The sequence below is a fragment of the Pelmatolapia mariae genome, linkage group LG23, assembly GCF_036321145.2.
Source record: "Pelmatolapia mariae isolate MD_Pm_ZW linkage group LG23, Pm_UMD_F_2, whole genome shotgun sequence".
Lineage (NCBI taxonomy): Eukaryota > Metazoa > Chordata > Actinopteri > Cichliformes > Cichlidae > Pelmatolapia > Pelmatolapia mariae.
Window position 1 is genome coordinate 41,134,060 of NC_086246.1, and position 27,782 is coordinate 41,161,841.

General features: G+C 44.8%; 2 protein-coding genes across 7 annotated transcripts; both read left to right on the forward strand.

Annotated features, from left to right (window-relative positions):
* The first annotated feature begins 3,706 nt into the window (after positions 1–3,706).
* Positions 3,707–15,052, forward strand: misp (mitotic spindle positioning). 2 transcript variants are annotated; one of them, XM_063466322.1, is made up of 6 exons: positions 3,707–3,744; positions 5,373–5,525; positions 7,836–9,798; positions 13,156–13,346; positions 14,232–14,270; positions 14,347–15,052. In XM_063466322.1, the coding sequence occupies exons 2-6, from the start codon at positions 5,466–5,468 to the stop codon at positions 14,434–14,436; spliced, it is 2,343 nt and encodes a 780-aa protein (XP_063322392.1). In that variant the 5' UTR covers positions 3,707–3,744; positions 5,373–5,465; the 3' UTR covers positions 14,437–15,052. The 2 variants fall into 2 exon arrangements, with proteins under 2 accessions (XP_063322392.1, XP_063322393.1); XM_063466323.1 differs by lacking the exons at positions 3,707–3,744; positions 5,373–5,525 and adding an exon at positions 5,794–5,902.
* A 1,898-nt stretch (positions 15,053–16,950) lies between these two features.
* Positions 16,951–27,579, forward strand: med16 (mediator complex subunit 16). Of its 5 annotated transcripts, none has more exons than XM_063467889.1 (16): positions 16,951–18,218; positions 18,990–19,555; positions 19,638–19,745; positions 19,952–20,121; positions 20,241–20,522; positions 20,603–20,752; positions 20,880–20,985; positions 21,153–21,308; positions 21,770–21,984; positions 22,324–22,530; positions 24,584–24,794; positions 24,864–24,997; positions 25,191–25,383; positions 26,353–26,569; positions 27,079–27,162; positions 27,233–27,579. In XM_063467889.1, the coding sequence occupies exons 2-16, from the start codon at positions 19,417–19,419 to the stop codon at positions 27,357–27,359; spliced, it is 2,499 nt and encodes an 832-aa protein (XP_063323959.1). In that variant the 5' UTR covers positions 16,951–18,218; positions 18,990–19,416; the 3' UTR covers positions 27,360–27,579. The 5 variants fall into 5 exon arrangements, with proteins under 5 accessions (XP_063323959.1, XP_063323961.1, XP_063323957.1 ...); XM_063467891.1 differs by having other exon boundaries at positions 19,194–19,555; XM_063467887.1 differs by having other exon boundaries at positions 19,371–19,555.
* Positions 27,580–27,782: the final 203 nt, after the last annotated feature.

Consider the following 27,782-nt stretch of genomic DNA (forward strand, 5'->3'; position numbering starts at 1 on the left):
AGTGAAAAACACATAAATAGGTGGTATAATGATAAAAGGCAGTTTCCATCACTTTGGTACTTTGGGGACTTTTAGCCCTAAGAACTAATACTTAGTAAAGCAAAATACACCGAACTTAAATTTATAATTTAGTACAGGGAGACAAGCTACAGAGAATGTGCCTTACCAGTGTGGAGTCCATGCGACTCTGGCTGGGAACCCACCACACATGCAACATGTTTCCTAGCAGTGTCCCACTGATTAAAGTCCCACTACAACAGTGGAACCTTGGTATTACAAAAATTCCATTTAAGTAATGAAAAATAAAATATATACAATGCAGTTTGAAAAAAGTTCACTGTGACTATATCTCAGCTACACAAACACTTATTTGCACAATCTCATACACACACACACACACCCCTCAATACATCAAGTTAGTTTTTGCACAACCCACTGTCATTGTTGCACTTTTCTATTGCACTGCTGTGTCTGTATAGTTTCTGTCTTTGTTTAGTTTTTTTTGCACACTTGCACTTTATGTAGTCCTGTGTTGAGTGTCTGTTATATGTAGCACCATGGTCTTGGAGGAATGTTGTCTCCTTTCACTGTGTACTGTACCACTGCACATGGTGGGAATGACAATAAAGCCACTTGACTTGAGAAGTTCACACACAAGGATGGACCTTACATCCAGTTTTATTTATAGCCTGAAAACATGCCCTCATTCTTTCTTCAGACTCCTCACAGCTGATCATGATTTCAGCGATTCGATGTCTGATAGAGAAAGCTCTTGAAACAGGGTCAGGGTTAAAACCAGGTTCATATCTGCTGCTACAGATCAGTATTGAAACATTATCAGATCATCAGCTTGTGTCTGAAATTCATCAGGTCGTCATGTTTCACACACAGAGTGTGGGTCTGTCTGACGTCCTGGGGGCAACGACTCTGCTCTGATTGGATAGAAGTCTGTGAGGAAATGAGTCTCCTCATCAGATGATCTTTGAGCTCAGTGAACTCTTTCCTGGTGAGTTTATGGTCTCAAGACTAAATAAAACATGTTTGTTTTGGAGATAATGTTCCCGTTAAGGTCAGAGAGGAGCAGGAAGCAGGAAGGATTTAGGGCGGGGTTGAACACGTTGCTGCTTTTTCTGTTTTTATTTGATCTTTTGAGCATTTCTGGAGCCGAGTGGAAGATCGAGGGTTTGTCTTGGTGGGTCTGTGACTTCACAGAGGTTTTCCAGCAGAGTGCTGTGTTTGAGACTCTGAGGAAGATAAAAACAAGCTCAGATGGAGAACGGAGGGATTTATTTCACTCAGCAGCGTCTGCATGCTCTGCAGCCTCCTGCTGTTGTCTTAGTAACCTGCAGAATGAGGCTCAGTGTCGCCCACTGCAGGAGACAGTACCTGCTGACAGTGAAGCAGGTTGTGTTTTCACCCCGTTATTCCCTGATTAGTTCACAAGTGAAGTTTGACCCTGTGCATGCGGGCTGCACACACACACACAAATATCAGAGACAATATATAGCAGCAACTGTGACTCTGGGTTTCTGTTATTTAAAGCCAAATAACAGAAATTAGTTTTTTAAAGATGCACTTTAAGAATGTGCAGGATGGGGTCAGACTTTATGGACCTACAGTCTCTGCAGTTTCACTGTATTTAGTCGAATGTGTGTGGCAGCCTGAGTGTCTGAATTGGTGTTTTATTGTTATTGTGATGAACCGCTTAAACTAACTGATTAAACACTAATTTTCAGACAATGACAACTACAAACTTGACTTTAAGGAAAGATTTAAAACCAAAAAAACTCACAAAAAACAAAGTAAAATAACTCCAAATTCCATGTGTTCACTCTGTGTGTGTGTGTGTGTTTCTGTTGGTCAGCAGCATTCCTGATAAATTCTGCTGCTCAGCAACACTGAAACACACACACGTTGGTTTTTGTGGCTGAGTGAGGTCCTGGGACACACTGCGTTGCCAGGACCGTTTTAAACTGGTCCATGTGAATGCAAACACACAAATACAGTTCCTGCACAATTAAAACATTTATTCTTTGAACTGTGCAGTTAGTAATCCCCGAGGGAGGATAAGGCTAATATTTCTCTACAGCTGATTTAACCATAACCTCACATGTATCTAGTATTCAGTTTTACTTTCCCTGAATACCTCTGCCTGCATTTATACCCTCAATTTGTGTGTCCTCGTCGCCTTGTTATACTGTCGTCCACTCTTGCATCCTGATTAGTTTATTGTGGCTTACTGTGTGTCTGCATTTGGGGTCCTTGTTAACAAACGTGACTCTTTCGGGTTTTTAATTACTGTAAGAATAAAACAGCATGAAATACCTGAGTCTGGTCACTGTTAGAGAACATGTTTGCTGACGAATTTCATGCTTTCTGGAACTGTCCTGTGGGTTCTTCTTGGCAACACTGATGATTTCAATAATCAGCCCACAGGTTAACCTGATTTTAGTCTTTTTTATATCGCCACTCGAATGAACTCAAAAAACAAGATCAATACTTCTTAAAAATACAACCTGCAAGTGAGGAAGCAATGGCTAAGAACTGGTTAAATAAAGAATATCCAACAAACTTGAACAGATAAAAAGTTCAGGAAATCTGTGAAATTCATCAGCTGATCTTCTCTGTGAGAGTCTAGATGGTGAGGTTTAAATAACCTCGCCATCTAGGTTATTGAAACCTCGCCATCTAGACTCTGTGAATATAAGTACATGAATCATCATCATCATCGTTTATTTGTATAGCACTTTAAGAACACACCAGGCAGACCAAAGTGCTGAACAACACAGATCAAAACAACTACCAAATTAAAAATACGATAAAAATGAATGACTAAGCTTTGCCTGTTTGTGTTGTTGTGACTACTGTTACTGTGTCTTTCTGTGGAGAGAGGCGGCAGATCTGTAGATATGACAGTTGGGTCCCTCCATTTTCCAAAGAGGCTGATTTATCTTCAGAATAATAATTTTAAAACAAACTAACATTGACTTGTTCTGATACCAGCTGCATCTTGAAGTGCGACTGATGTGGATGAATTATGACTGTAGAAGCTCCTTATCTCTTCTACGTCTGTTTCTGCTGCTTGGAGCTTTGTTGGCTCCTTTTTTTTGCACACTTGCTCTTAGAAACTTTCCTCAAACTCTCAAATCTGCTATTTTTTTTTTTTATCTGATTGAAGGAGGAAGGAAGCAGCTAATTTAGAAATTTCAGAAATATATCTTAAATCCAGTGGTTAACATTTTGATGACCTTACCCTTCTGACTCCCACAGTGCAGTATCAGTTTGACCCACCAGAGGGTTGATGTCGAATTTATTTTAAAAGTTATTTTCAAAAGTCAGCTTTTGTCTGGGAATCGCAGCTGAACACATCTTTAGAGCTCCTGTTACACATCTGATTCACAGTAAAAACAACACAACCTGCTTTTTATTTTTAAACTTTTTGATCTGAACAGAATTTATTCAGAAGCTCCTGATGTTAAAATTGAATGACTGAAAAACCTCCAAACTCTGAATATTAAACAGACTCGAAGAATAAACCACCTGGAACCTGAGCCCAAACCTAAACCTAAGCCTGATCCTGAACTCAGTCCTCTGAAGGTCTGACATGAAGTAAGGACCAGGCGGCATGTCCTCACAGAGTCATAGAGACCAGCACACACACACACACACACACACACACACACACTCACACACTCTCTCACACACAGCGTTGGCGTGGATCAGTTGTCTGTCGGCGACTGCAGGGTGAGTCCACATTCTGTTTTCCTCTCTTTATTCTTACTTGTGTGACATCATGATGACATCATCTACCTGTGTGTCCAATCTCTAATCATGTGACTGATGACGGGTTTAATTTATTAGCGGGTTTGATGATGTTGTGAAATGTAAATAGTATTAGCCCGCCCTCCTCTGGCAGTCAGACAATATGACTGGTTAAAGCTGTTTACACAAACAGAAAACAAACAAATGATATTTACTCATGATATCACTCGTATGTTTACAATTTCCTGTCAAGAAGAAAGAACAGAAACATGTTTTTCAGTTCTGAGTTAATCTCTGTGTGTCTTAGTAATAAAAACGGATTTTAACATCTGATAAATACTGCAGCTTCTTATTGACTGCCCAGCTGATCACATGACCGATTGCGTCCAGCTGTCTTCAAGCTGCTGCTGTTGTTTTTGCTGTTATGTCTGGTTTGAAAACCTCAAGTCAGCCATCATTGTGCCAGCTCACCAGTTGTCACCTGTCCAAACGACTGTTGTCCAGCTGGTCTACAAAACATCTGTGAGAGACAAGACACAGTCCTTACACACCTGTATCAGCACACCTGTACGGATGCTGTTTGTTGATTTGAGCTCTGTGTTCAGCCCAACAAACTGGTTAATAAGGTGACCGCTTGAACTCTTTACTGAGCACATGGATCATATATAGGCCCAGAATGCCAGGATGGGAGGCCACACCTTATTAACCCTAATCCGGAGCACAGGTGTGCCACACAGGTGCATCTTTAGTCCTGTCCTCTGCCTCCCATTCACATTTCTCATTTTTGGAAATGAGAAGATATACTTCAAACATGCACTATGATAAACAGCTGAACCTTCACATTTATTTTATTTACAGCCTGTAGCACATTTAAACTACAGGTGGTGATCCAAAGTGCCTTAAAGACATTCCAGGTCTCAACAAACACAGTTTAAAAATGCATGAAATGCTGAAAGGTATGTTTTATTGTGTTAACTAATTATTGTGGAAAAGAAAAATTACAGTGAAATTGATGATGATTAATCTCATGAGTCATGAAATGCTGCTCTCACTTACATAAGGTGCCCTTATAAGTTAAAAATATTGGTATTAGTAAAATTTGAGAAACATTTTTTACATTTCAAAAAAATAAAACTCCAGTAAGCATCAGGATTACAAACCATCCCAAGGTTTAAATCAATCAACACCTGAGGGAAGCTGTGTAACACCTGCAGGGTGATGTCATCAAAAGGCAAAGACCCCCACACATTACAGCAAATATATGAATGATTATTCAGAACAGTCTGAACAAAGAAAAGAATAAAATCAGCCATAATTAGACCGATTAGACTGGACATGTAGTCATACGCTTATGGACAAGATCAAAAATCATATACGCCAATCATAATTTAAAACTATATAAAATAACCTGGTATCTAAGCAGTTAGTACAGCAACATCTACAGATTTATCACCACAAAACAAAATAGATGATCTGTTTGACAAATCTGTTTCTTATATTTTTATATTTTTGCAATTAAGAACATAAACAAATCCATAATTTTCTGATCGCTTTATTTTGAAAAGGTACAGCTCCTTAGTAACTTCCTATTTATATTACTGTTGCTTCAGGGCTTGTGGTGATTGGTTCCTGCTGACCAGGTGAGTCTGACTAACATCATCATCCAAAACCAGAACTGGTCAGATCCAGTTCAGACCGGCAGGATGTTCAGGTACACACCTCCCTGGCAGGTTCTGTGTCACAGTCTGGACCAGGAGACGAAGGTGAGACATGCACTTTCTGTCCCCAGGGTCAGAGGTCAGAGTGGTGTGATTGCATTACTTCTTGTTGTGTTACAGAAGCTGCTGTTCAGCTGAGGGGGGCAGCAGGGAGTGCTCTTACGAGCAGGAGTGAAGCCTTCAGTTTGATGATCCAGCGTGGATCACGAGCTGCGGCCACTCTCCTGTCCGTCAGCGTCTCTACGTCTTACCATAAAACACTCACAGGCTGCTACTGCCTGTTAGGAATATCATTATAGACTGGTCTCTGGGGGGGCGGGGCATTGCTTTAGGGGCGGGGCCTGTGAGTGGGCATTCAGTGACCTTTGGCACATCAGTCAGTTGTTCTTCAGGCTGTGCAGCAGGCAGAAAACTGATCAGAGGTAAGAAATCAGCTCAGATCTACCTTTACACGATCAATCGGATCTTTAATCAGTAACAACTGTAATCAATAACATCTTTAATTAATGATATTTATAATCATTGACTAGTGATGAGACTGGGAGCGCCACTTTTCTGAATCCAAGGTGTGAAGGAGAGTTTTTATTGAATACTGCTGCTGCCTTATTATTAGTTATTGATCGTCACATGACCAGGACTCGGTTACTTCTTGAAAGCACCCGAAACACAAAGTTTTACAGCCCTGCCCCCCGAGGATCAGTTTCTGTGTCTATGGGTGGTCTCCAAACAGTCGGACATGTTATCAGGTGACAGCAGCGGCTTGTCTGCAGGAGGAGCCGCTTATCAGGCATGCTCAGACAGGAGGGTGCTCTGAGGCCACCGCTGTCTGGAACACTCCAGGAATCAGTCGAGTGTCATCTGGGGCTCGTGTTTGGCTGGTGAATTTCTGCACAAACAGGTGAAAGAAGACTTTATACCAGGGAATAAAATAACAGGCCCAGGGACCAGAAGAGGCCCTCTGAAAGGCCGGTCTGTTCCAGTGGCGTGACGGAGTAAAAGTTTGCAGATGCCCACATAACTGCCCACAGGGGTATCAGAGCAGCTACTGAGTGCTGAAGTGATTTCTTAAGCTCTTTCAGGGGCACTCAGGTGTGAGGAGATGGTAGCATAAAGAGTCCCTGACAGCAGGAAACGCTGGAATGACAAAGAATAAGAAGAAATGTTGTCTCTGAGCACCTCATAGCATTCCCAGCCTGCACGGACTAAAGATTATAGATGGCCGTCACTGCTGGTCTGAGTCCCGACTCAGCTCAGAGACACAGAGCTGCATTTCTGTGACAGGTGAGGAGCACACCTGACCTGATGTCCTGCACTCAGGTGTGTGTGTACCTGTAACCCTGGCACGCTCAGCTGACAGCTCTGAGCCGCAGTTCTCCGTGCTAACAGGTCTTTTTACATCTTTGTCAGCTTTTGAACTTTGAACTGCTGCAGGTTTATAACCCTCTGACCTCCACCTTTATCCGAGCAGCTCTGATTTCTACACGCCACTGAACTTTATCTGTTTTATATCCCATGGTGGATTAATTATTAGAGTTCATGACAACAGACGAGCTGCCTTCCCGTAAACGGTCACATGACTTCAGTCTGTCTTTTACGAGAGTCGCTGTAAACGTTATCACTGATCCATCATTCCTTGGATTCAGTTAAATTTCCTCCATAAAAACTCAGCTGCTGATCCCAGTTCAGGTCAGACATGCCACAGTCAAACATGTGCCCCAGGGCCCTGAACCAGCCCCCCAGCTGGATAAATCCGGCACACTTAGTGAATGTACAGAGAAAAGTACAGGAAGTGATTAGTGGATCAGTTCTGCTTCTCCTCATTTCCTGTCTGTGTCTCGTGTTTAGTGACAACGTTCATATAAAACACATTCCTAATGATGAGGTCAATGAGTCCCTGTGGCTCCAAAGCTCAGGGTTTGCTCTGAGGTTTATGGATTTGATAAACTTCTTTAAGTGGTCACAGCAGCTCCACCCACCTGCTCCATCAGGTTTGAGATTTTCTAAATCTCTTCTGTTCAAGAATATGTTCCAGTCTGACCCCATAGTTTTCGCTAAGCTAATGATAAACGGTCTGCTGTGACCTCCTGTCTCAGCTTCCTGCTCCATGTTTGGATGGATCTGAGTCTTTTCACCCCTTATGTTCACTGCGGGTTTTGTACTTTACAACGTAAAGTGCACTGAGGAAACCATTGTTGTGCTTTGGCACTATATAGATAAAACTGAGTTGAACTGGATGTTTCCAATGCAACCAATCAGCCCTCCATATTGATTCCTGTTACTAGAGAAACTGTCCTGTCCCTATTGCTGTCCTCTGTGGTTGCCACAGTAACCATTATTTTCTCCCTGTTGTTTCAGAGACTTTCGGCGGGCAACCATCAGGATGTTTTGACTTTTCCATCTTCTCAGTCGAGTTCTGTTCATCACCATCTGTCAGAACCTCTGTCACCCGCTGGCTCTGCCACACCACCTGCAGCCATGGACAGCACTCCAAAGAATTGGGTTTTAAAGCCTCTGTCCCCCACGCTCCAACCATCAGACCTACGCACCATTGCTGTACCGGCCCCAGGTCCAAATGACCTGGACACCGCCTTTAGGAGCATCTCAGTTTCACACAGTCAGCCTTGCGTAGTCGTCTCCTCCCAGCAGGGTGACGAGTTTCAGGATGTTGTGGTTCAGGCCCGGCAGATTGCCGTGTCGCCTGATGGGGGAAACTCCAGTGACGAGTGGCAACCCAGCAGTCCCAGCAGCCCTGGCAGCAGCTCAGGCTCTCATTGTGGGTTTTACTCCTTTGTGGAAGATCCAGCAAGCCCTGAGGCTGAGCTGAATGAAGCCTGGATGGTCTCACCACAGCGCCAGGCTATGCTGGCCACCCTGAAGCAAGAGAAGGGCTTCAAACTACAGACCTACACAAGCAGCAAGAAGCCCGAGAGTCTATTCTCAGAGAGCAACGGAGACCTGCAGTACAAGGTCGATGCAAACAACGGAATCAGAGTGGTTGGTGAGGAAGAGGAGAAGGAGTTTCGCAAAGAGATCATTCGTACCCAAGCTCCCAAGAAGAGTGCTGGGTTTCAGGACCAGCTGAGCTCCCAGGAGGACCTGAGCCAGTCTACAAACAAACTGATAGAAGGTTTCAGTTTAAGCTACAAGCCAGTCAGTTCCAGACCAGAACCGCCTCGTCCTGCTGAGCCCGGAACCATCGACAAGGAGCAGATCAACTTCAACACAGTCCGACAACAGTTTCTGAAGTTGGAGCAGGACCGGCTGAAGGCTCCGTCCAGTCCTCTGAAGTCCCCAAGAACACACCTGAAGTCATATTTGTGGCCAGATCTTGATGTAACCACACCAAAGAAGGTGGAGACAAGTAACAACGCAGCACAGTTTAAAGCACCTGAAGAAGATGAAGCATATCGACAGAAGAAGGTGATAGTGTTCCAGACTGAGGAACGTTTGAGCAGACAAAGCAGCGTGTTTGATGACCTGGATTCTGGACTGGAGGAGCTATCAGGGGAGGTGGGTGGTGGCTATGTCAGCGATGATGGGGTGTTCAACGATAACGTACAGCAGCTGAACAGACCCATCAAGTCCACTAGTGCTTGTGAGACCCCAATTGAACGGGAGATTCGGTTAATCCAGGAACGTGAGGAGAACCTGCGCCGCTCTCGAGGCCTGAAGCTTAGTGACAGTTGGGGACAGATGGTTGAGATCAAAACCAAACGCTTACAACCACGACCAGCACCGATCAAAATGAAAGAGAAGACTCGAGTGAGCTTCATCGTCCAGGGAGAGGTCAAAAACGAGAACCAGAATAAGCTTGATCCTTCTCAGAATATCGAAGAGACTAGAAGTCAGTCGGAGCCACGAAACAAGGACAGGTTGACAGAGGAGAGCAGCCAGCCTGAGTCTGAAACAAGTGAAGTCTTTCCATCTCCTTGCTGTCCTCATCGACACCCTGAAGAACGAAAACAGATGAGCCCGGTTCCCTCTTCCTTGATCGAGATAGACTCTGGGGTCCAGGACAGAAGACGTCTTGACCAGGATCAAGTGTTTTCCTTTTCCTCTACTGCCTCCCCAGCATTGACACCTCAAAGTGAAACAGCCCTTCAGTCCTGGAGGGAGAGCTTGAAGTCCACTGGCCTGCAGTGTAGAGGAAGAGGAGCTCCAGACTTCATTGAGAAGGAAATTGAGGAGGCTCTGAGAAGGGAGCAGGAGCTGAGGGAGTCCAGGGAGGAAGCCAAACAGCAGCTGTTCTCTCCAGCTCCTCTGGTGGAACAAGCGACCCAGAAGGCCGTCAGTCAGTTCTACCCGCCGATAAAAACAGGTACGTACTGTTGACCCGATCACAGCAAACTCAAAGTGCCCCATAACTCTCAATGTCAGTTTGTTCTGACAGTCCAATCACATCTAAACGTTCTTTGATGTTTCCAGACCTCATTAGATTTTAGTCCTTCGATATCTCAGGAAAGACTCCACATAAATTTCAGCTTAGGACCAAATATGACTTTCGAGGCTGTTTTCAGGTCAAAGTTCACCACTCCGGCAGGAACAGGACTTAGCTGTTACTCAATAATCTTTGAAGGAAAACTATTTTCACCTGTTTGTAACCAACCACATATCTTCCGCCTGTCATTCACTGTCAAAACAACCAATGGTATGTTAGCTAGGTTTAGACGATGGAAGAGAAGCTTTGGGCCCTGAAAGAGTCCATGTTAACTCGACCCATACCAAACCACGATTGAAAGAGTGTTTCCTCTCAGGGAGATTGGCTGCTGCCTTAAACAGAGCCTGTGCTTTGGTTTGTGAGTTTATTGTCCAGCGGTAACACTAACACACCTCTCCGAGGCCCAATGTTCACCAAATATTAGAAAGAGGACTGAACCTACCCAATCACATCAGAGTGGCTCATGGGAGAATTTGCTGACTCAGTGTTTCAGAGGTGTTTATGAGTCTGAACAGAGGCACCCCCCAGCAGGCCTGGACTCAAACCCGGTTCCTCCTCAGAGTCCACACCAGCACTCGGTCTGAAGGAAAAACTCATCACACTATGACATCATTAAAACTCTGACATGAGATGGTGGCCATGTATGGTCAGACTCTAACCTTCACCGGCCTTATTAAACCCATGTAACACTGTTGTTGGTCCAATGGTGTCTGAGTGACGCATCAGGTGCAGTAGTAAAACCTCCCAGGAGGCCCACATTGACCCCTGCTGTGCTTCACGTTCAGCTCAAGGCTCTAAAATGCGCTCGGTTAGGTTTAGGAAAAGATGGTTTGGGTTGAAATATGCTGTTTCACAGTAACCCTGCTCTGTTGCTTTAATGATTATGTTTCGGGACGATGTGTGGAGCAGCGGTCACAGTGACTGACTGAAGATTAAACACATCTCATCACTGTTAGTTTAAATTAATCAGCAGGTTTAAAAGTCAAATATGTGGAAATGTCCAGAAAGCCAAACAGTAACCTATAACCATATTTGCGCTTAGCTATTCTCAGATGTTCTTCAAAAGAACTATTTAAAGCTTTATTCAAACAGAGCAAAGACAACAAATGAAGTAGTAAAAAAACAAAACACAAAGAAAAGCTGTGAGGCTCACATGTATCCATACTCAGGACAAGCAGGATGTTATACAGTTTCCTCCAGCTCATCACTATCATTAGTTTGTAGTTTTCAGGGTTTGTTTCAGTCTGCCGTTCCTCTGTCCACCTGGTGCTGTATGGCGTTATTTTTGTGCCACTATTCTGAGTGCACGTAAAAAAAATTTGAGCGCATGTAAACATTTTCTTTACAAGTGTTGTATTTTGAGGAGAAATTTATTTTGACCAAAGAAAAGCTACATTTTGAGCGAACAAAATTCATTCATTGCTGCGTGCAAAAAATTTATTTCAGTGTTTGCTATTATCCATAGAAACACACAGTAACAGCCCCTCTTGCTCAGTTTTTTGCATTTGTTCTTGCTCAGATCTCTGCGGACCTGTTCGCAGTGTGTCGCTTGCACTCTCAACATCTCTGCTCCCTGCGCGTTCAACTCTTTCTGTAGACTGTTATATTTGTGCCACAAAACCAACCAATCACAGACTTGGATGCAAAAACTGATTGCCTGTTTTGGTCTCTCTTTGGTCTCTCTTTGTTCACTCAAATTTAGTTTTTCTTTGCTCAAAATAAATTTCTCCTCAAAATGCGATGCAACAACTTTTTTTGTTTTTACGTGCGCTCAGAATAGTGGCACAAAAATAACGCCATACTGCTGCTGTGATCAGATTTTCACAAGCAACTTTTACTAACAGGGGTTTTTTTGTTTATAAACACCCAGTTTGTGATGTTCTGACTTAAGTGACCAACAACAGGTGATGCTGAGGGGGAAACCTTCAAAATAAAAGACCCAGAGATCAGAGCAGAGAGACAGAGTGCTGCTGAAGGTTTAAATGTCTGTGGAATCCACTGAAGGAGTGTGAAAATGATCTGCAGGAAGGAAGGTAAACTTGTTATATAAAATCAGAGAATGAGTAACTCAACGAAAGAAATGATCAAAGTCCAGCGGAGCACCGAAATCCACTTCAGTCAATCAGTAACAGCTGCTCCAAAGCCACACACTCGCTCATCAGAGCAGATGACCAATCAGCACATTCTGTTATCCAGAGAATCCACGCTGGGAAACATTGCAGCAGCGCAATCTTAAGAAACCCTGCCTCACAGCAGACATGATGAGCAGACTGTAGATAAAAGATGGACCCAACCTCTGTGATGTTACTCATTGGTTTATGAACCCCTGGTTTTAACAGTTTCGCTGCATGATCATCATCAGTGTGCATCCTCAGACTGTACAGGTGTATCACACAGACACAGATATCTGCTAACCAGTGCTCAGTAACATCCAATTATAATCCTCAAATCTCACTGCACACCCAAACTGGAGCTTAGACCTGTTGGACTGTGTGCTGGTACAGTAACCTCTCAGCAGCCATACAATTGGTCAGATGATGTCATTAAAAATGCTCCAAAATCTCCAACTGCACAAACACAGTGAAGCTAGTGTTACAGGTACCATGTGGCAGCACCTGTAGACAGCTATATGTGTGTCCTGCAAGCAGGAAAGAAATGATTTGACAAGGAGACGTAGTTTGTCGTTCCTTCTGCCAATATGATAAAACAGCGCAGAGCATGGGCTTCTGACTGCTAACAACAGGCCAAACCATGGTCTCACACTGCCACCTACTGGTACAAAAATTGAGTGCCAGCTACAAATATCCTGGACTAGTTCCCAGGTCTATAGTTAACACTAGTTAATTTAGGGCATTTTCAAATGAAAATATCACTTACATTGAAAGTAAAATAGCTTAAATATAAATGAATTCACATAAATGTGATCACATTTTAGTGGATATCACACTACCAGGCAGCTAGTAGCTACAGACACATGGAAGTCTTTAAAGGACTTACTTACTGCTCCCTCTGCTGGCCGTTAGAGGAACAACCACAGCTCCACATTAAAATGATTCCACTGAATATAACTGAAAACTGGAAAGCTCCACCTTAAATGTGTTTCCTGGTTAAAGTTCTGTTTCCATTTAAATAATTAAAAAAAAACATGATTGGAGGAAACAGCTGCTGTTCAAACACTGATGACATCAGAGCGTGTCACATATGACGTCATTCATGATTTCCTCCACGGTGTTTCAGAGAAACCAGCCAGCGTGTCTTCTCCTCGCCCCTCCCTCCGTCTGCCCTCCGTCTCCTTCATCACGGCTCGGCCCTGGACCTCCTCCTCTCCCTCTCCCTCCTCCCCCTCCCAAACAGTGCGAGGTCTGACGGAGACTCTGCTACAGGACTTTGAGGAGTATCGAGCCAAACTGAAGCTGGAGGAGAGTGCAGTAAGTAGTTTTGCTCTTTCTGTTTTTTCAGCCTCTTCCTGCTTCAGGAGATGATGAAGATGATCATTTAGAAGTTGTCAATGAAATGATGCTGCACAAATAAAATGGAAGTGAATAAAATAAAAACCAAGGTCCAACAAAGCTGGGTCTGTGTGAACTGTAAAACAGGCCAGAATGCAACAATCTGTAAATCTATTAAACTAATATATTATTTACTATAGAACACAGAAAACACATAAAATGTTTAACCATGGTAAATGTTTGAATAAAAATATGAGCTTGTGTTGAATATGATGGCAGCAACACATCTGGACAGGTCCATGTTTCCTCTTCCGTAACATCAGTCTGTGAGCTGAGGAGAACAGCTGGAGATCACAGAAATCCAATACTGATTTACAGCCTCATCCCTGCGCTCAGATCCACTGAATATGCTGATGATGCCATGTTGTGTAGTTGATGAAATGTTCACAGCAAGGACTGTGATTCTGAAACAGGTTGGTGAACCTCTGAGAAGCGCCACCTCTCTGAGAGGATCTTTTTCCACCTGATCACGTGACCGACCTGCTGCCAGCTCCCTTTGATCTTTTCTTTTGCACTGCCGGACTTTGACACACTTTTGCTGCTCCGTCGCAACTTTTAGGTCAAGTCGCTGCTGCCAAATTCCACATTAGCTCAGATTTGTCATGAAACAGTAAAATGTCTCATTTTGAGTATTTACTGTGTTTTTGTGCTCTATTGTGGATAAAATGTGAGTTTATGGGATTTGCAGATCATTGCATTCTGTTTTTATTTGCAGTTCAACCAGCGTCCTGACTGTTGGAACTGAGGTTTTAAAACTGCACAATAATAACAGAGTCTATTTTTTATATGTTTGTTTCTTTACAGTACGCAGGAATCCAGCCAGTTGATGAGATCAACAACGAGGTATGGGCTTCTCCTGTAACCTTAACCCCTTTACTCCTTGTCTCCTTAACTCCTTGTCGTCTTGGCCTGTTTTCAGGTTGTGGAGTCGACTCGAGTCAATCGACATAAGAACCAGGGAGCTCTGCTCTGGGAGGCCAGACGATTTGCCAACCAGGAGAACCAGTGAGTGTGCCTGACTCCGAAACAGGACTCGACCTCAAGCAGCAGGGCAGGAGATCCTGAAATACGGGACTGAGTTTCTCTCCTCAAGCTGGGATGCAGTGGTTTCTAAAGACGCTCCAACAGAAATGGCTGTTGCTGATTGGTCCTTGAAGATGACAGCAGTTCCCCTTGTCTAATCAGCAGTCCGTTGGTTAGAGCCTAAAACAGAGACAACATGTCTGATTCATCTAGAGAAAAAAAAAAGAGTTCCAGTGTTTATCTGCAGACTTTTAATCTGACACAGCAGCACGGGAAGTTTCTGATTGTTTTCATGATGCATCAAAAATAAAAAATGATTTTTAGTCCTCAGACATTCAGATGGTTCACTGCAAGACACAAACATCTGCCGACAGCTGCAGCATTATAGCAGAATCCCAGCGACAGGAAGCTCAGTTTTACCTGCTTTCTGAAAAACACCTGAACAGAGGGTTCTAACTTTCTCCAAAAGATCCAGAAACAGGAAGTGTAGCCAAACAGAGCACGCCAAACCCATCTCTGAAACAAAGGTTTACAATGTGTTTTTAGCAGCATTATCAGAAAACCTTCCACACAAAATTAAACAGTGATTCTCATTGCTTTAACTCTCTAAGACCCAAACTCTTTCATTGCATGCATTTTTAATTTCTCTTTGCTATCTGGGCTGATTGTGACCTGATGAATGTAAAAACAAAGAATTACCAGATTTATTCATTATTTTTTTTACCTGATTTTTGTTTATGAGAAAAATGAGATCCACATATGAGGACATTCGTTTTAAATTTTGATAGAACAGTGGCAGTATAATGTCCTCGTAAGTGGATATCAGGCACCTGTAAGGCAAGGCAAGGCAAGGCAAGTTTATTTATATAGCACAATTCAACAACAAGGTGATTCAAAGTGCTTTACAGAGACATTAAAAACAAAAACAAATAAAAAGCACGATTTAAAATTGATTAAGACAAGCAAACAAACAAACAAACAAACAAACAAACAAAACAGTATTTAAAATCAAAAATCAAAACAGTAGATAAAATCAGAACAGTAGATAAAATCAGAACAGTAGATAAAGTCAGTAGTTAAAATGTAAGTTTTGAAATTTAAGCTTAAAAGTGTGGATTTGGTGCTTTATTCAAAAGCAGCTGAGAATAGGTGAGTCTTCAACCTGGATTTAAATAAACTGAGTGTTTCAGCTGATCTGAGGCTTTCTGGGAGTTTGTTCCAGATATATGGAGCATAAAAGCTGAATGCAGCTTCTCCGTGTCTGGTTCTGACTCTGGGAACTGATAAAAAACCGGATCCAGATGACCTGAGGGATCTGGAAGGTTCATACTGGGTCAGGAGGTCACTGATGTATTTTGGTCCTAAACCATTCAGAGCTTTATAAACCAGCATCAGAACTTTAAAGTCTATCCTCTGACGGACAGGCAGCCAGTGTAAAGACCTCAGAGCTGGACTGATGTGGTCCACTTTTTTGGTCTTAGTGAGGACTCTAGCAGCAGAGTTCTGAATGAGCTGTAGTTGTCTGACTGATTTTTTAGGTAGACCTGTAAAGATGCTGTTACAGTAATCAAGCCTGCTAAAGATGAATGCATGGACTAGTTTTTCCAGGTCGTGTTGAGACATCAGATCTTTTATCCTTGAAATATTCTTGAGGTGATAGTAAGCCGATTTTGTTATTGTCTTAATGTGTTTTTCTAAGTTTAGGTCTGCATCCATCACTACACCCAAATTTCTCGCCTGGTTGGTGGTTTTTAGGTGTATAGATTGAAGTTCTCTGGTGACCTGTAATCGTTTTTCTTTGGCACCAAAGACTATTACTTCAGTTTTGTTTTTGTTTAGCTGGAGAAAATTGTGGCACAACCAGTCATTAGTTTCCTCAATGCATTTACCAAGAGCCTGTACAGGGCCTTGGTCTCCTGGTGACATAGTGATATATATTTGTGTGTCATCTGCATAGCTATGATAGTTTATTTTGTTGTTCTTTATAATCTGTGCCAGTGGGAGCATGTAGATGTTAAACAGAAGGGGTCCCAAGATGGAACCTTGGGGAACTCCACATGTGATACTTGTCTGCTCAGATGTGAAGTTACCTATTGATACAAAGTATTTCCTGTTTTCTAAGTATGTTTTGAACCAGTTTAGTACAGTTCCTGAAAGACCTGCCCAGTTCTCCAGTCGTTTGAGTAATATGTTGTGGTCAACTGTATCAAATGCTGCACTGAGATCCAGTAAAACTAAGACTGACATTTTTCCACTGTCTGTATTCAGACATATGTCATTAAACACTTTGGTCAGAGCGGTTTCAGTGCTGTGGTTCTGTCTAAAACCTGACTGGAAGGCATCATAGCAGTTATTCTGTGTTAAGAAGTAATTGAGCTGTTGAGAAACTGCTTTTTCAATGATCTTACTTAAAAATGGGAGGTTTGAGATCGGCCTGTAGTTATTCATTTGTGTCTTGTCAAGATTGTCCTTTTTCAGTATAGGTTTAATTACAGCAGTTTTAGAGCAAAATTTTGTATTTTGGTCTAGACAACCCAAAATGTGATGTCCACATATGTGGTAACCATGTCCTAGGAGGTTAAACTGACGTTTCATTCTAGTTTATTTGTAATTTACCTGCATTTCTTTTTTTGTTTTTTTGTTTCGTGTTTTGATTTGATGTAAAGCACCTTTGTAACACCTGTTGTATCCCGACATGTGCTACACAAATACATTTACCCACTTAAACACACCGACACAGCACAAAACATAAACACAATAAACAAACACATTGTTTGATTACACTCACCTCATCATTATACAAACGATGAGGTGAGTGTAACCAACAACATCAGAGGGTACCTGGTGACAGCAGAGAGGAAGAACTCTCTTTAATCGGGAAGAAAACCAGGATCAGGGAGGAGGAGACAGGAAAAGAGGACGTGATGTTTCTCAATAAAGTCTTTCTTTACTTCAGTCCACACAAAAACCAACCACATGGACAGCATCCTGCTCATGATACAACACAAAAGGTGATCAAAAAACAGAGGCTCGAACTCACTCATACAGCAGATCATTGGATCAGACCATAATCTAGCTGTGCACCCTGTCAGTGTGAACCATTACAGTCAATGGTGTGAACTCACAGCTAAAGAAAAAGTCACCTGACACCAGATTTAAAATATGTTTCTGGAAAGATGAACAAGATGACAATGCATCGAGGTTGGATATTTTTTTTCAGCTTTAGTTTCCATTATTAAAAACAACAACCAGTAAATACTAGTAAAGGAAACCACAATAAACTAAAATCGGGTGCAGGTATCTTTTAATTGTTTTTCCGTCTAGAAGACTTCGCTCAGGGAAGAATGTTACCGGGGATAGAGGAGGGTGTCCGCGGCGCCCGTCAGATAAACAGCCGGTTCGTCGCACAGGGGCGATATCAAACTGATCACAGAGGTTATATCAGTCATCTCACAGACAAACACGTTTATATGACACGCGGCTCAAACGTCTCGCCGTGACGCTGTTTGAGTAGAGCTTCGGGGTGCCGTCAGTGTTTTGTAGTCAGGCAGCTGTAGAGGCAGCCACGGGGTCCCCACATCCTTTTAACGGAGAGCGGTTTGTTTTTAACAGCAGCAAGCAAAAAGCGCTGAGTTTAACTCAAGTCTGGTGTTTCGATGTTTTGGTGTTTTAATTACTTTAAGTTAATTTTAAACAGCCTTAAAAATAGGAAAAGGAAAACGGCTAATTTTCATTCTCATCTGCGTGACAGAAGCGGAAAACCGTCAGGTGAGCTAACGCTAGCGGCTAGTGCAGCTGCTCATTCACTGTTGTGACTGAGTACTTTGAGTACTGTGACTATGGTGTTATTTGGCACGGCCTGGGTGAACAGTTTCAGTTCAATTTGAAAAAGAAGCAGCTGAAATGCTTTAAGTTTGTAAAGACGTTTCATGCAACAGGCTTCTTCAGTTCTACAAATTAAGGTGGAGGGTCCCAGGTGTTTAATCCCCATTAGAGGTGATCCTGGGTCATTTACCCACTATTGATCATGTGAGTCAACACAACAACCAAGGTATGAAAGAAGGTGGGGCTCATTACCATCAATGGGGTTTAATGGTGAAACCACTGTGAGATGTTGCCCCAGCCCATCGTGTGACCTGTTGAGGACACCTGAGCCAAGGTGTGAATCTGGGTGGAAATAGTCGGTTTTGTAAACCCCGCCCTCTGTTCAAAAATGTTCGTTCACAGTGGACATAGATGCTTCTTCCACTAACCATCAGTCCTCTCTGTCCGAAATGTGAACATTGGCATCCTCAAAAGAGTGACCTTTGACTTTTAGATGCAGATGTACAGCTGAGTCCCTCTTCTGTGTACAGGTTTGAGCTTTCCTTGCAGCACAGCACTGCACAGCATACACTGTTGTTTAGTTTGTGTTTGGGATGAACCAGTTTGTGTCTGAGTGTGTGGCTGGGTCTGAAGTACACTGGGATGCTTCTATGATAAACCTGCTACATACGGGATTACAGTGTTGTTCCCCTTTGTCCTTCTTATTCTGCCTAGTTGGTGTCTGACCTTCTTTTCTGTGCGTCTTTGCTGATTTGATGAAAGCCCAGTGGGGACAACCACATGTTTTAAGAGCTTTCTTCTTTGCATGTGTGTTCCTTTTCTTTCTTTTGTCCTTCTACTTGCACTTTGTTTTTTCACATATCTGTACCAGTGGCTAAGTGCTGTCCCCTTTGAAAGTTTTACTTTCCACTACTTCAGGTAAAGGTGGCACTGGGGAGCCCGTGGCTCATGCATCTGTACACATGTAGTGGTAAGGCAGAGGTCTGATCACTCATGTTCATCTCTGCTCTATCCACACAAACAGGTCAGTAATCGGTGTTTAAGTGATTAGAGCAGCTGACAAGATTAAATCCCTCTGACTGGTCTGTTTTTTAGGTGACGCATCCACCTGGGATCCAGATTCTTCTTCTGTGGTGGAATCATGGAACTGGCCTATGTGTGTGAGTGGGAGAAGCGTCCGAAGAGCACGCACTGCCCTTCCATCCCGCTGGTCTGCTCCTGGTCCTGCAGGAACCTCGTGGCCTTCACCACAGACCTGAAGAGCGAGGACGACGACAAGAGTACACAAACACACACGCGCACACACACACACAAACAGGCGAACACACAAACACACGCTGAACTTGATGTTCTGTTTTCCAGATGTGAGTCACATGATCCATATCATCGACACTGAGCACCCCTGGGATGTTTTCTCCATCAACTCTGGACACACTGAGGTCATTTCCTGTCTGGAGTGGGACCAATCAGGTGAGACTTCAGTTAAATGTTTTGGAGATGAGCTCAGCTGATTGACTGTTATTGGTCTGGAATCTGATTGGCTATATGCTGTTCAGATTGTGCCAGCAGGAGAAGCTGCTGTTCTCCTGCTTTATGTAAGTACATGCTGCAGTGTCACGTTCTGCTGAGAGAGACAGGAAGTGACGTGTGTGTCTGTGTGTTTGCGCGTGCTGCAGGCTCACGGCTGCTGTCTGCAGACGGCGACGGGCAGATCAAATGCTGGTCGATGTCGGATCACCTGGTGAATAGCTGGGAGAGCGTCCTGTCGAGCTCGCTAGACGGAGACCCCATCATCGCTCTCAGCTGGCTGCACAATGGTGTCAAGCTGGCACTGCACGTGGAGATGGTAATAGCTGCCCACACATGTGCACACACCTGCTGGCTCGTTGTAGTGATAGCTCTGTGTCTTAACACTCACTGAGACCAGTTGAGTAAGCCCTGCCTCCTCTTCTCCTCTTCCTTCAGTCTGGCTCCACAAACTTCGGGGAGAAGTTCTCACGGGTGAAATTTTCACCGTCCCTAACGCTGTTTGGCGGTAAGCCAATGGAGGGCTGGCTGGCGGTGACGGTGAGTGGTTTGGTGACTGTGTCGCTGCTGAAGCCGGGCGGCGCTCTGCTGACGGCGAGCGAGAGCCTGTGCCGGCTGAGAGGGCGCGTGGCGTTGGCCGATATCGCCTTCACCGGAGGAGGGAACATTGTGGTGGCTGCCACAGATGGCAGCAGCTCTTCGCCTGTGCAGTTCTACAAGGTAAGGACGAAAGATGCTGGCGTTACCAAGGGGCTTTCACCTCTTATGCTAACCTGACATTTTACCTTTGGTTTTTTCAGGTGGTGGTCAGTGTGGTGAGTGAGAAATGTCGCATTGACACTGAGCTGCTGCCCTCACTTTTCCTGCGCTGCACCACCGACCCGCTGAGGAGGGAGAAGTACCCCGCTGTCACCCACCTCAAGTTCCTGACCCGGGAGAACTCTGAGCAAGTAAGACCAGTGTGACCAGTCAAATTGCTAAGACCAGTATGCACAGTCAGATCAATAAGACAAGTGTGACCGTTAAACCCGAGACCACCGGGACCTTCAGAACTCAGAGGAAGTGTGTGCTTTACAGGTTCTGCTGTGTGCGTCCAATCAGAACGGCAGCATCGTGGAGTGCTGGTCTCTGAGGAAGGAGGGACTTCCTGTTAATAATATCTTCCAGCACCGTTCGCCAGTGGGTAAGAAGACCCAGCACCAGGCAGGAAGTGATGTAACAGCCAGCTAATGGTTGACATAGTAACAAGAGGCTTTAAGAATCAGACTTTGTGTGTGTGTGTGTGAGTTCATGACCACTGACCTTTTGTATTTAATGCCCTGACTTTCTTTATTTGACCTCTTCTGACAGTGGGAGAGAAGCAGCCGACCATCCTAAAATGGCGGATCCTGACGACCACCAGCGACCTGGAGCGTGTGTCGGCTGTCGCTCTGCCCAAGCTGCCCATCTCCATCTCCAACACTGACCTGAAGGTGGCGTCAGACACCAAGTTCTGCCCCGGACTCGGTGAGCCTCAGAGCTGGAAATGGCTGGTTGTTCTTCAGGGAGGTGTACATGCGTGCTGCGAAGCACCTTCAACAAGCTCAGAGTTTCTGTGTTCGGGGTGATCGTTCTCGTGTTGATTTGAAAAAATGGCGGTAGAAGAAGAAATGTGTAGGAGGAAATCAGAGTACTAAACGGGCCAATCACAGTCATTGTGGGCATGGCATCGGTGTCTGTTACGACATAGTGTTTGCTCACAGCACTGGTGGGAGGAGCCTCAGACAGTGACCTCACTGTAATGTCACTGTGTTTCGTTTACCTGGTGAACTTTATTTTGGGCCATTACCAAATCTTAAACTGCGATGCTTGTTCTGGACTGTCAGGTCTGACACCCTGCTGACCCCTGAAGTTAAAGTTTGATCTGGCTTCCTTTAAAGATGGTGGCAGGACTTTGTTGTAACCGTCTCATGTCATTGTGGTTTCAGGTCTGGCTCTGGCGTTTCATGATGGCAGCATCCAGATCCTGCACCGCCTCTCCCTCCACACCATGGGCGTGTTCTACGGCGCCTCCTCGGCACAGCGCCCTGGAGATGAGTCGGCCATCAAGCGCCAGAGAACCACCGGCCCCGCCGTCCACTTCAAGGCCCTGCAGTTCTCCTGGACCTCATTGGCTCTGGCTGGAGTTGACAACCACGGCAAGGTGAGGACACACAGCTGTGTTCTGGTTCAGCCCAGATCAATAAAACGCCACACGTTAACAATCAGAGATCAGATCGATTGGTTTCTTATCAATCGATTAATTTAGCAGAGAAACTGTTTCCTCGGGAATCCTGACATCTCCGTAACCTACATGACTTCTGTGTGAAGTAACTCAATCGGGTTGATGAGAAATGTGAAATAAGAAATTTGAAAACAAAACAACCAAATAAGGTCTCCAGAGAGTGAGCCGAGGACGAGTCAGTGGACATCTGGACAGTTGCCGCTTTGAGTCATTCTGAAATCTAATTCTAATCTGTTTGTTTGTTTGTTCTCTCGTCAGCTCCACATGCTGCGTGTGTCGCCCTCTATGGGCCAGGTGCTGGAGATGAACACGACGCTGCGTCACCTGCTGTTCCTGCTGGAGTACTGCATGGTGACGGGTTACGACTGGTGGGACGTGCTGCTGCATGTGCAGCCCAGCATGGTGCACAACCTGGTGGAGAAGCTGCATGAAGAGTACATGAGGCAGAACCAGGCGCTGCAGCAGGTCAGCAAAGCATGCTGGGAGAAAACCACAAGGCCAGGTCTTTAAGCGATGAGATATTAACCCTGATTCTGGGTCCAAACTGCTCTGTTTATTAAGGCTGCTGTGTTTTTAACATGTTTTATTTCTATTTAATCTCAACAAGACCCTAAAAACAGTCAGTGATCACTGTCGGCCTCTCTCGGTTTTTATTACCACTATTCATTTTAAAGCTCAGTTTTTAAAACCTTACTATGTAACTACAGTCCAGCCCCTGCAGCAGTATGTAAATGACTAACCTCGTATTGTGGATGGATTATCTTAGTTGTTCTCCTGACTGAAGTTTGGTCCGTTTACAGCATCTTTTTTCTGCCATTTGATTGCATTTGTCCCTAACCATTGGGAAGCCGTGGGTTAACTTTTATCAAGTGGAGAAAAAAAAGTTAGCATTCATCCTCCAGCTTCACTCTGCTAATTTGTTTATATTACGCTAACTGTAGCTGTGTAGCTAGCCACTAGGGATGGGTACCGGTTCTGACATAAACGGTAGTAACCAGACCGAAAAGCAGCGCACATTTTGGTGCTTTATTTTGGGGCTTTTTTTCCTGAGATGTCATACACTTTGGATTCTAGCCAATCATTTTACCTTTCCAAGGATAGTAGGCGGGCCCAGGTACGTACGTTCTTTTAGAGCAGAGCTACAGATTAAAAATGCCCAAGGCGAAGCGGTCAAGAGTCTGGCTGTACTTCACAGCAAAAGATGCAAACTCAGCAGCCTGCGACAAGTGCTTTAAGGTGATACTGTGCAAAGGAGGTAACACCTCGAATCTGATGAAACACCTGGCGACGCATAGCGTTTTTTTTAAAAGCCGAGAAATGCACCGTATTTGATAGCTTGCTGCAAGACCTCACACCTAGCACATATACTGCGGGTGTGGTGCCTGTTATCGGACCGGAGTTAGCAACATCCCCCAAGAACCCGAAGAGTAGAGTCCTGGCCCCTAGCCCTGCCAGTGTAGCAGAAATGATGACGGATGATGATGATGGCAGCAGCCGCCGTTCTTCTCTGGGAGAGTAGCTTAATGTTCGTGTGTAATTTACGTTGAGTATGCTAACCACGTTATTAAATTAATGCATGTATAGTGAACTAGCAAACACCGTCGTAGTTACATGCGGCTGTCTTCTTGTTTGATGGCAGATGCTCCCTTCACCCTGGCCAAAAAGGTTAAAATGGCCAAAGAAAAAGTGGAAAACAGCTAAACAGAGGTTTTTGGACAAAGTTTGTGGTTTTTTTCCCATTGTTTAAGCACTGCTTCCAGCCAAGAATGATACCATATATGCCCTATAGCTGCAGAAAAGGCTAACATTGTTATCTTTTTACAAAAAAACAGCTAAACATGAGAGGTTTTTGGACAAAGTTTGTGTTCTCCATTCTTTAAGCACCGGTTCGAGCACCGTTTAAGCACCGTTTCAAAAGTACTGGTTTGGCACCGGTATCGGATAAAACCTAAACGATACCCATCCCTACTAGCCACTATGTAGCACATCATTATATACCAACTAGCCCAACCTCACTAACCCTACAAACGTCACTGCTGTTTAGTTTTCTGTCTTGTTCTTCATGTTCTGCTTCATGAATCAGGAAAATTCAGTGACTGAACGGGGCTGAAGCTGTTAGCACTCATCAGCTTCACACAGGCTGATGAGTAGCAGGTTTTTATCAGACTACAGGAAGTAGTCCCTGTGGTTAGGACCAGGTGGCACATGTGTTTATATAAAAAAAAAAAAAAGTCTTAAATTTGGTCTGGATGAGCAGTGAAACGTTTGTAGATGGAGGAACATGAAGAGGAGGCAATTTGCGCTCACACTCTTTAGAAACCCAACCGTGTGTTTTCTTCCTCTGCACCTAGACAGGGTGCTGTGAGAATGCTTTCAGCGTTATTAAATGTCCCAGTAATTATTTACCATTAATTTGAAAATGCAGGACAGGTGAGATGATGAAAGTCAGCAGAACGCAGGAGGGGTGTTTCTGATGTTTCTGGCTTGAGGACTTCCCCTCTGCCATTCTCTGCTTCAGGTTCTGGCGACACGCATTGTGGCAGTGAAGGCTTCTCTCTGTAAACTCTCCACGGCGACAGCGGCTCGAGCGTGTGACTTCCATGCCAAGCTGCTGCTTATCGCTATCAGCTCCACCCTCAAGTCTCTGCTGAGGCCTCATGTCCTCAACACCCCGGACAAGAGTCCTGGAGACCGACTGACAGAGATCTGCGCCAAAAACACAGACACAGGTGAGACCGCAGGTGGTGGGGGTGACCCATCATGTGTGGGTGGTGGCTGATGGCTCCATGTCTCCTCAGATATCGATAAGGTGATGATCAACCTGAAGACGGAGGAGTTTGTACTGGATGGTCCTCCTCTGCAGTCTCTGCAGCAGCTCATCCAGTGGGTGGGAGACTTCGTCCTGTACCTGCTCGCCAACCTGCCCAACCAGGTAAGTGAAGTCGGGTGGCGATGTACACACCTTATTCCAGGTTAGGAGGAGTGACTCGGAACCATTCCAATGAAACAGAAGCTGTAAGCAGATGTTGATCAATCAATTCGTCTCCAGGAAGCAGAACTCAGTAGAACTCATCATGTTTGGCTGATGACCTCTGACCCCGGGTTTATGTATGCTGCTCTCATAGGGCTCTATGGTCCGGCCCGGGTTTGGCTTCATGCGGGACGGGGCGTCTCTGGGGATGCTGAGGGAGATGCTGGTGATGATCCGGATCTGGGGTCTGCTGAAGCCTGGCTGTCTGCCCACCTTCACTGCCACGTCGGACAACCAGGACAGCATGCTGCTGCTGTTCAGGCTGCTCACCAAGCTGTGGCTCTGCTGTAAGCAACACACTCACTTTATCTGACCTCAGGTCCTCTCACGTTCAGTCAAAGTTTATCAGCTTTAATCTGAGGTTTCGGGTTAGTCTTCCCTCAATCATGGTTGTTTAAAGTGAATCAGGTCAAAGGTGTGCAGGTGATTCCAGGTGTTGTTGAAGGAGCCGTGAGTGAAACAGGAAGTCCTCGACTGCAAACACCATGCAGTTCCATCAGCAGTTTTGAGGAGAAGGAAGCGTCCAGCAAAGAGAGGAAAACATCTAATCGTCCATGTGTAGTTAGAGAGAACTTGATGAAAACCTCCATCAGCCTCAGAGGAGATCAGACTAGAATGGCACGGGCCGTCACTCACCGCCACGTGCAAATTGTTCTTAATTAATTTACTGTTTGTTTTTGTTGGGTTCTTTTCAGGTGGAAATAAACAGATCTGACCAATCGGATCAATGCATTTGGCAACAGGTGTTCTGTAGGTAAAACTGACAGTAAGATGGAAACTGTAAATAATCCTGAGCTCAGACTCACAGCTAGCTGCTGCTACAGGTCAGTCGTCACTCTGGAAGGATTCCTCAGATCGCTCCACTGATTCCTGAAATATGAAATCCTCCCTGCTGCTCCTGAGACTTGGATGAATATCTAGACCATACAAGTGAAGCTGAAAGTAGCTTAGCCTTTTTTGTAAATTTGTAGATTTATGACTGCATTGATTTAAATCTCCCCCAGGATCAATTTCTGTGATTTCAAATCTGTAATCAACAAGATTTTCTCTATAAACTTATCATCCCAGTTTGAGGCATGACCAGAACCACAGACGTGTGGCGTGTGCTCTTTGTCACCATCAACTTCACCTGAGCCCTGAAAACAATTCTCCTGCTGAGCTCAGCACGAGAGAAGCTTGAACTCGGGTCAAAGAGAGGCTGAAGCAGTTTTCAGCTGTCACCACTACTAAACGGTTTCCCATTTTCTGTCACTCAGCACGGGATGATGGCGCCCCCCAGGACCCCGACGACAGTCTGATCGACGAGTGCTGCCTGCTGCCGAGCCAGCTGCTGGTGCCCAGCATGGACTGGCTGCCCGTCAACGACGGCGTGATGGTGAAGCTCCAGGGCAAGCACCCACTCAGGCTGCAGTTTGGCAAGGCCTCGTCCCTGCCCAGCAACACCCCGCCCACACCTCTGGAGGTGTTCAACAGGTAATGCACACCTGAGCCTGCAGCTTTCCATAACTGCCGTTTCCCTTAGAACCTACTCGGGTCGGCTCGGTTTTTACGATTTTTCCATTAGGTGATAGTACCTGGTACTAGGTACTAATTTAGTACCCACTGGCCAGGGTTCCAAGCGATCTCAGGTGTCAGCAGCCTGCATGCCACCAATTGGCTAGTCAGTGGCGTCACTCGCTGAGTCATGAGGGCGTCTCCTTCATGAAAATCAAAACCGCCGTTTTTGAAACCCGGCAATGAGGAACACGGCTGCACAAAGAACAACGCAACAGACCTAGCAGCAGATACATCATTGCCTCCACGTCTTCCTCTGTTTGTGTCACATGCGAATGATGTCACAGGACTTTCAGCCGAGTTCCTATAACCCCACACACATTTTTTGGTACTGGATTCTAATGGAAAACAAACAAAACCAGGTTGAGTGGAAAAGGTACCAGTGACTGTGCTGACGTTAACTTGTGTGTTTCTGTGTGTGCTCGCAGGACTCCTGGCTCCCAGAGGATGGATAACCTGCGTTGTGTTCACATGGGCGTCTGTCCCACCGAGGAGAGCAAAGCCTGCACCAGGTGAGTCCGTGGGAAGTGATGTCACATGTTCCACTTTCATAATGACATCACTAAGCTCCGCCTCTTTCAGGTGCGGCTGCGTGACAATGCTCCGTTCGCCCAACAAGACAAACGCCATGAAGCAATGGGAGCAGCGCTGGATTAAGAACTGTCTGTGTGGCGGTCTGTGGAGGAGGATCCCGCCCACGTTCACCTGAAGTGGTGACACTTCACCACCTGTTGTTGTGGAGCTTATTCACATCCCAAACCTATTGACCAATCAGGTTCCTGAAAATGGTCTTTAATATCCAGCTCAGAACCGGCTTCATGAGACCAGTTTCTGTGTGAGGCACAGGGACTGAATCCAGTTCCGATTGATCGTTGGAGCTGCACTTTGTACATAAACAGCATTTTTCTAATAAAGCCAACCAAACTGAACGAGGTGTTTCTGTTTTTGTGTCTGAACACCTGAGAGCGCTGGTTCATCCATGTCACACCACGCTGATGGAACAAATGGGTCATCGGGTGTTTCCATGGGAACAGAAGTGATGCTGCAGGAAGTGTCAGGTGGGTTCATTGTGTACACAACGTCTTTAAGGGAGAAATTACTTTACAGACACCTGTGATCACGGTTTCTCTCA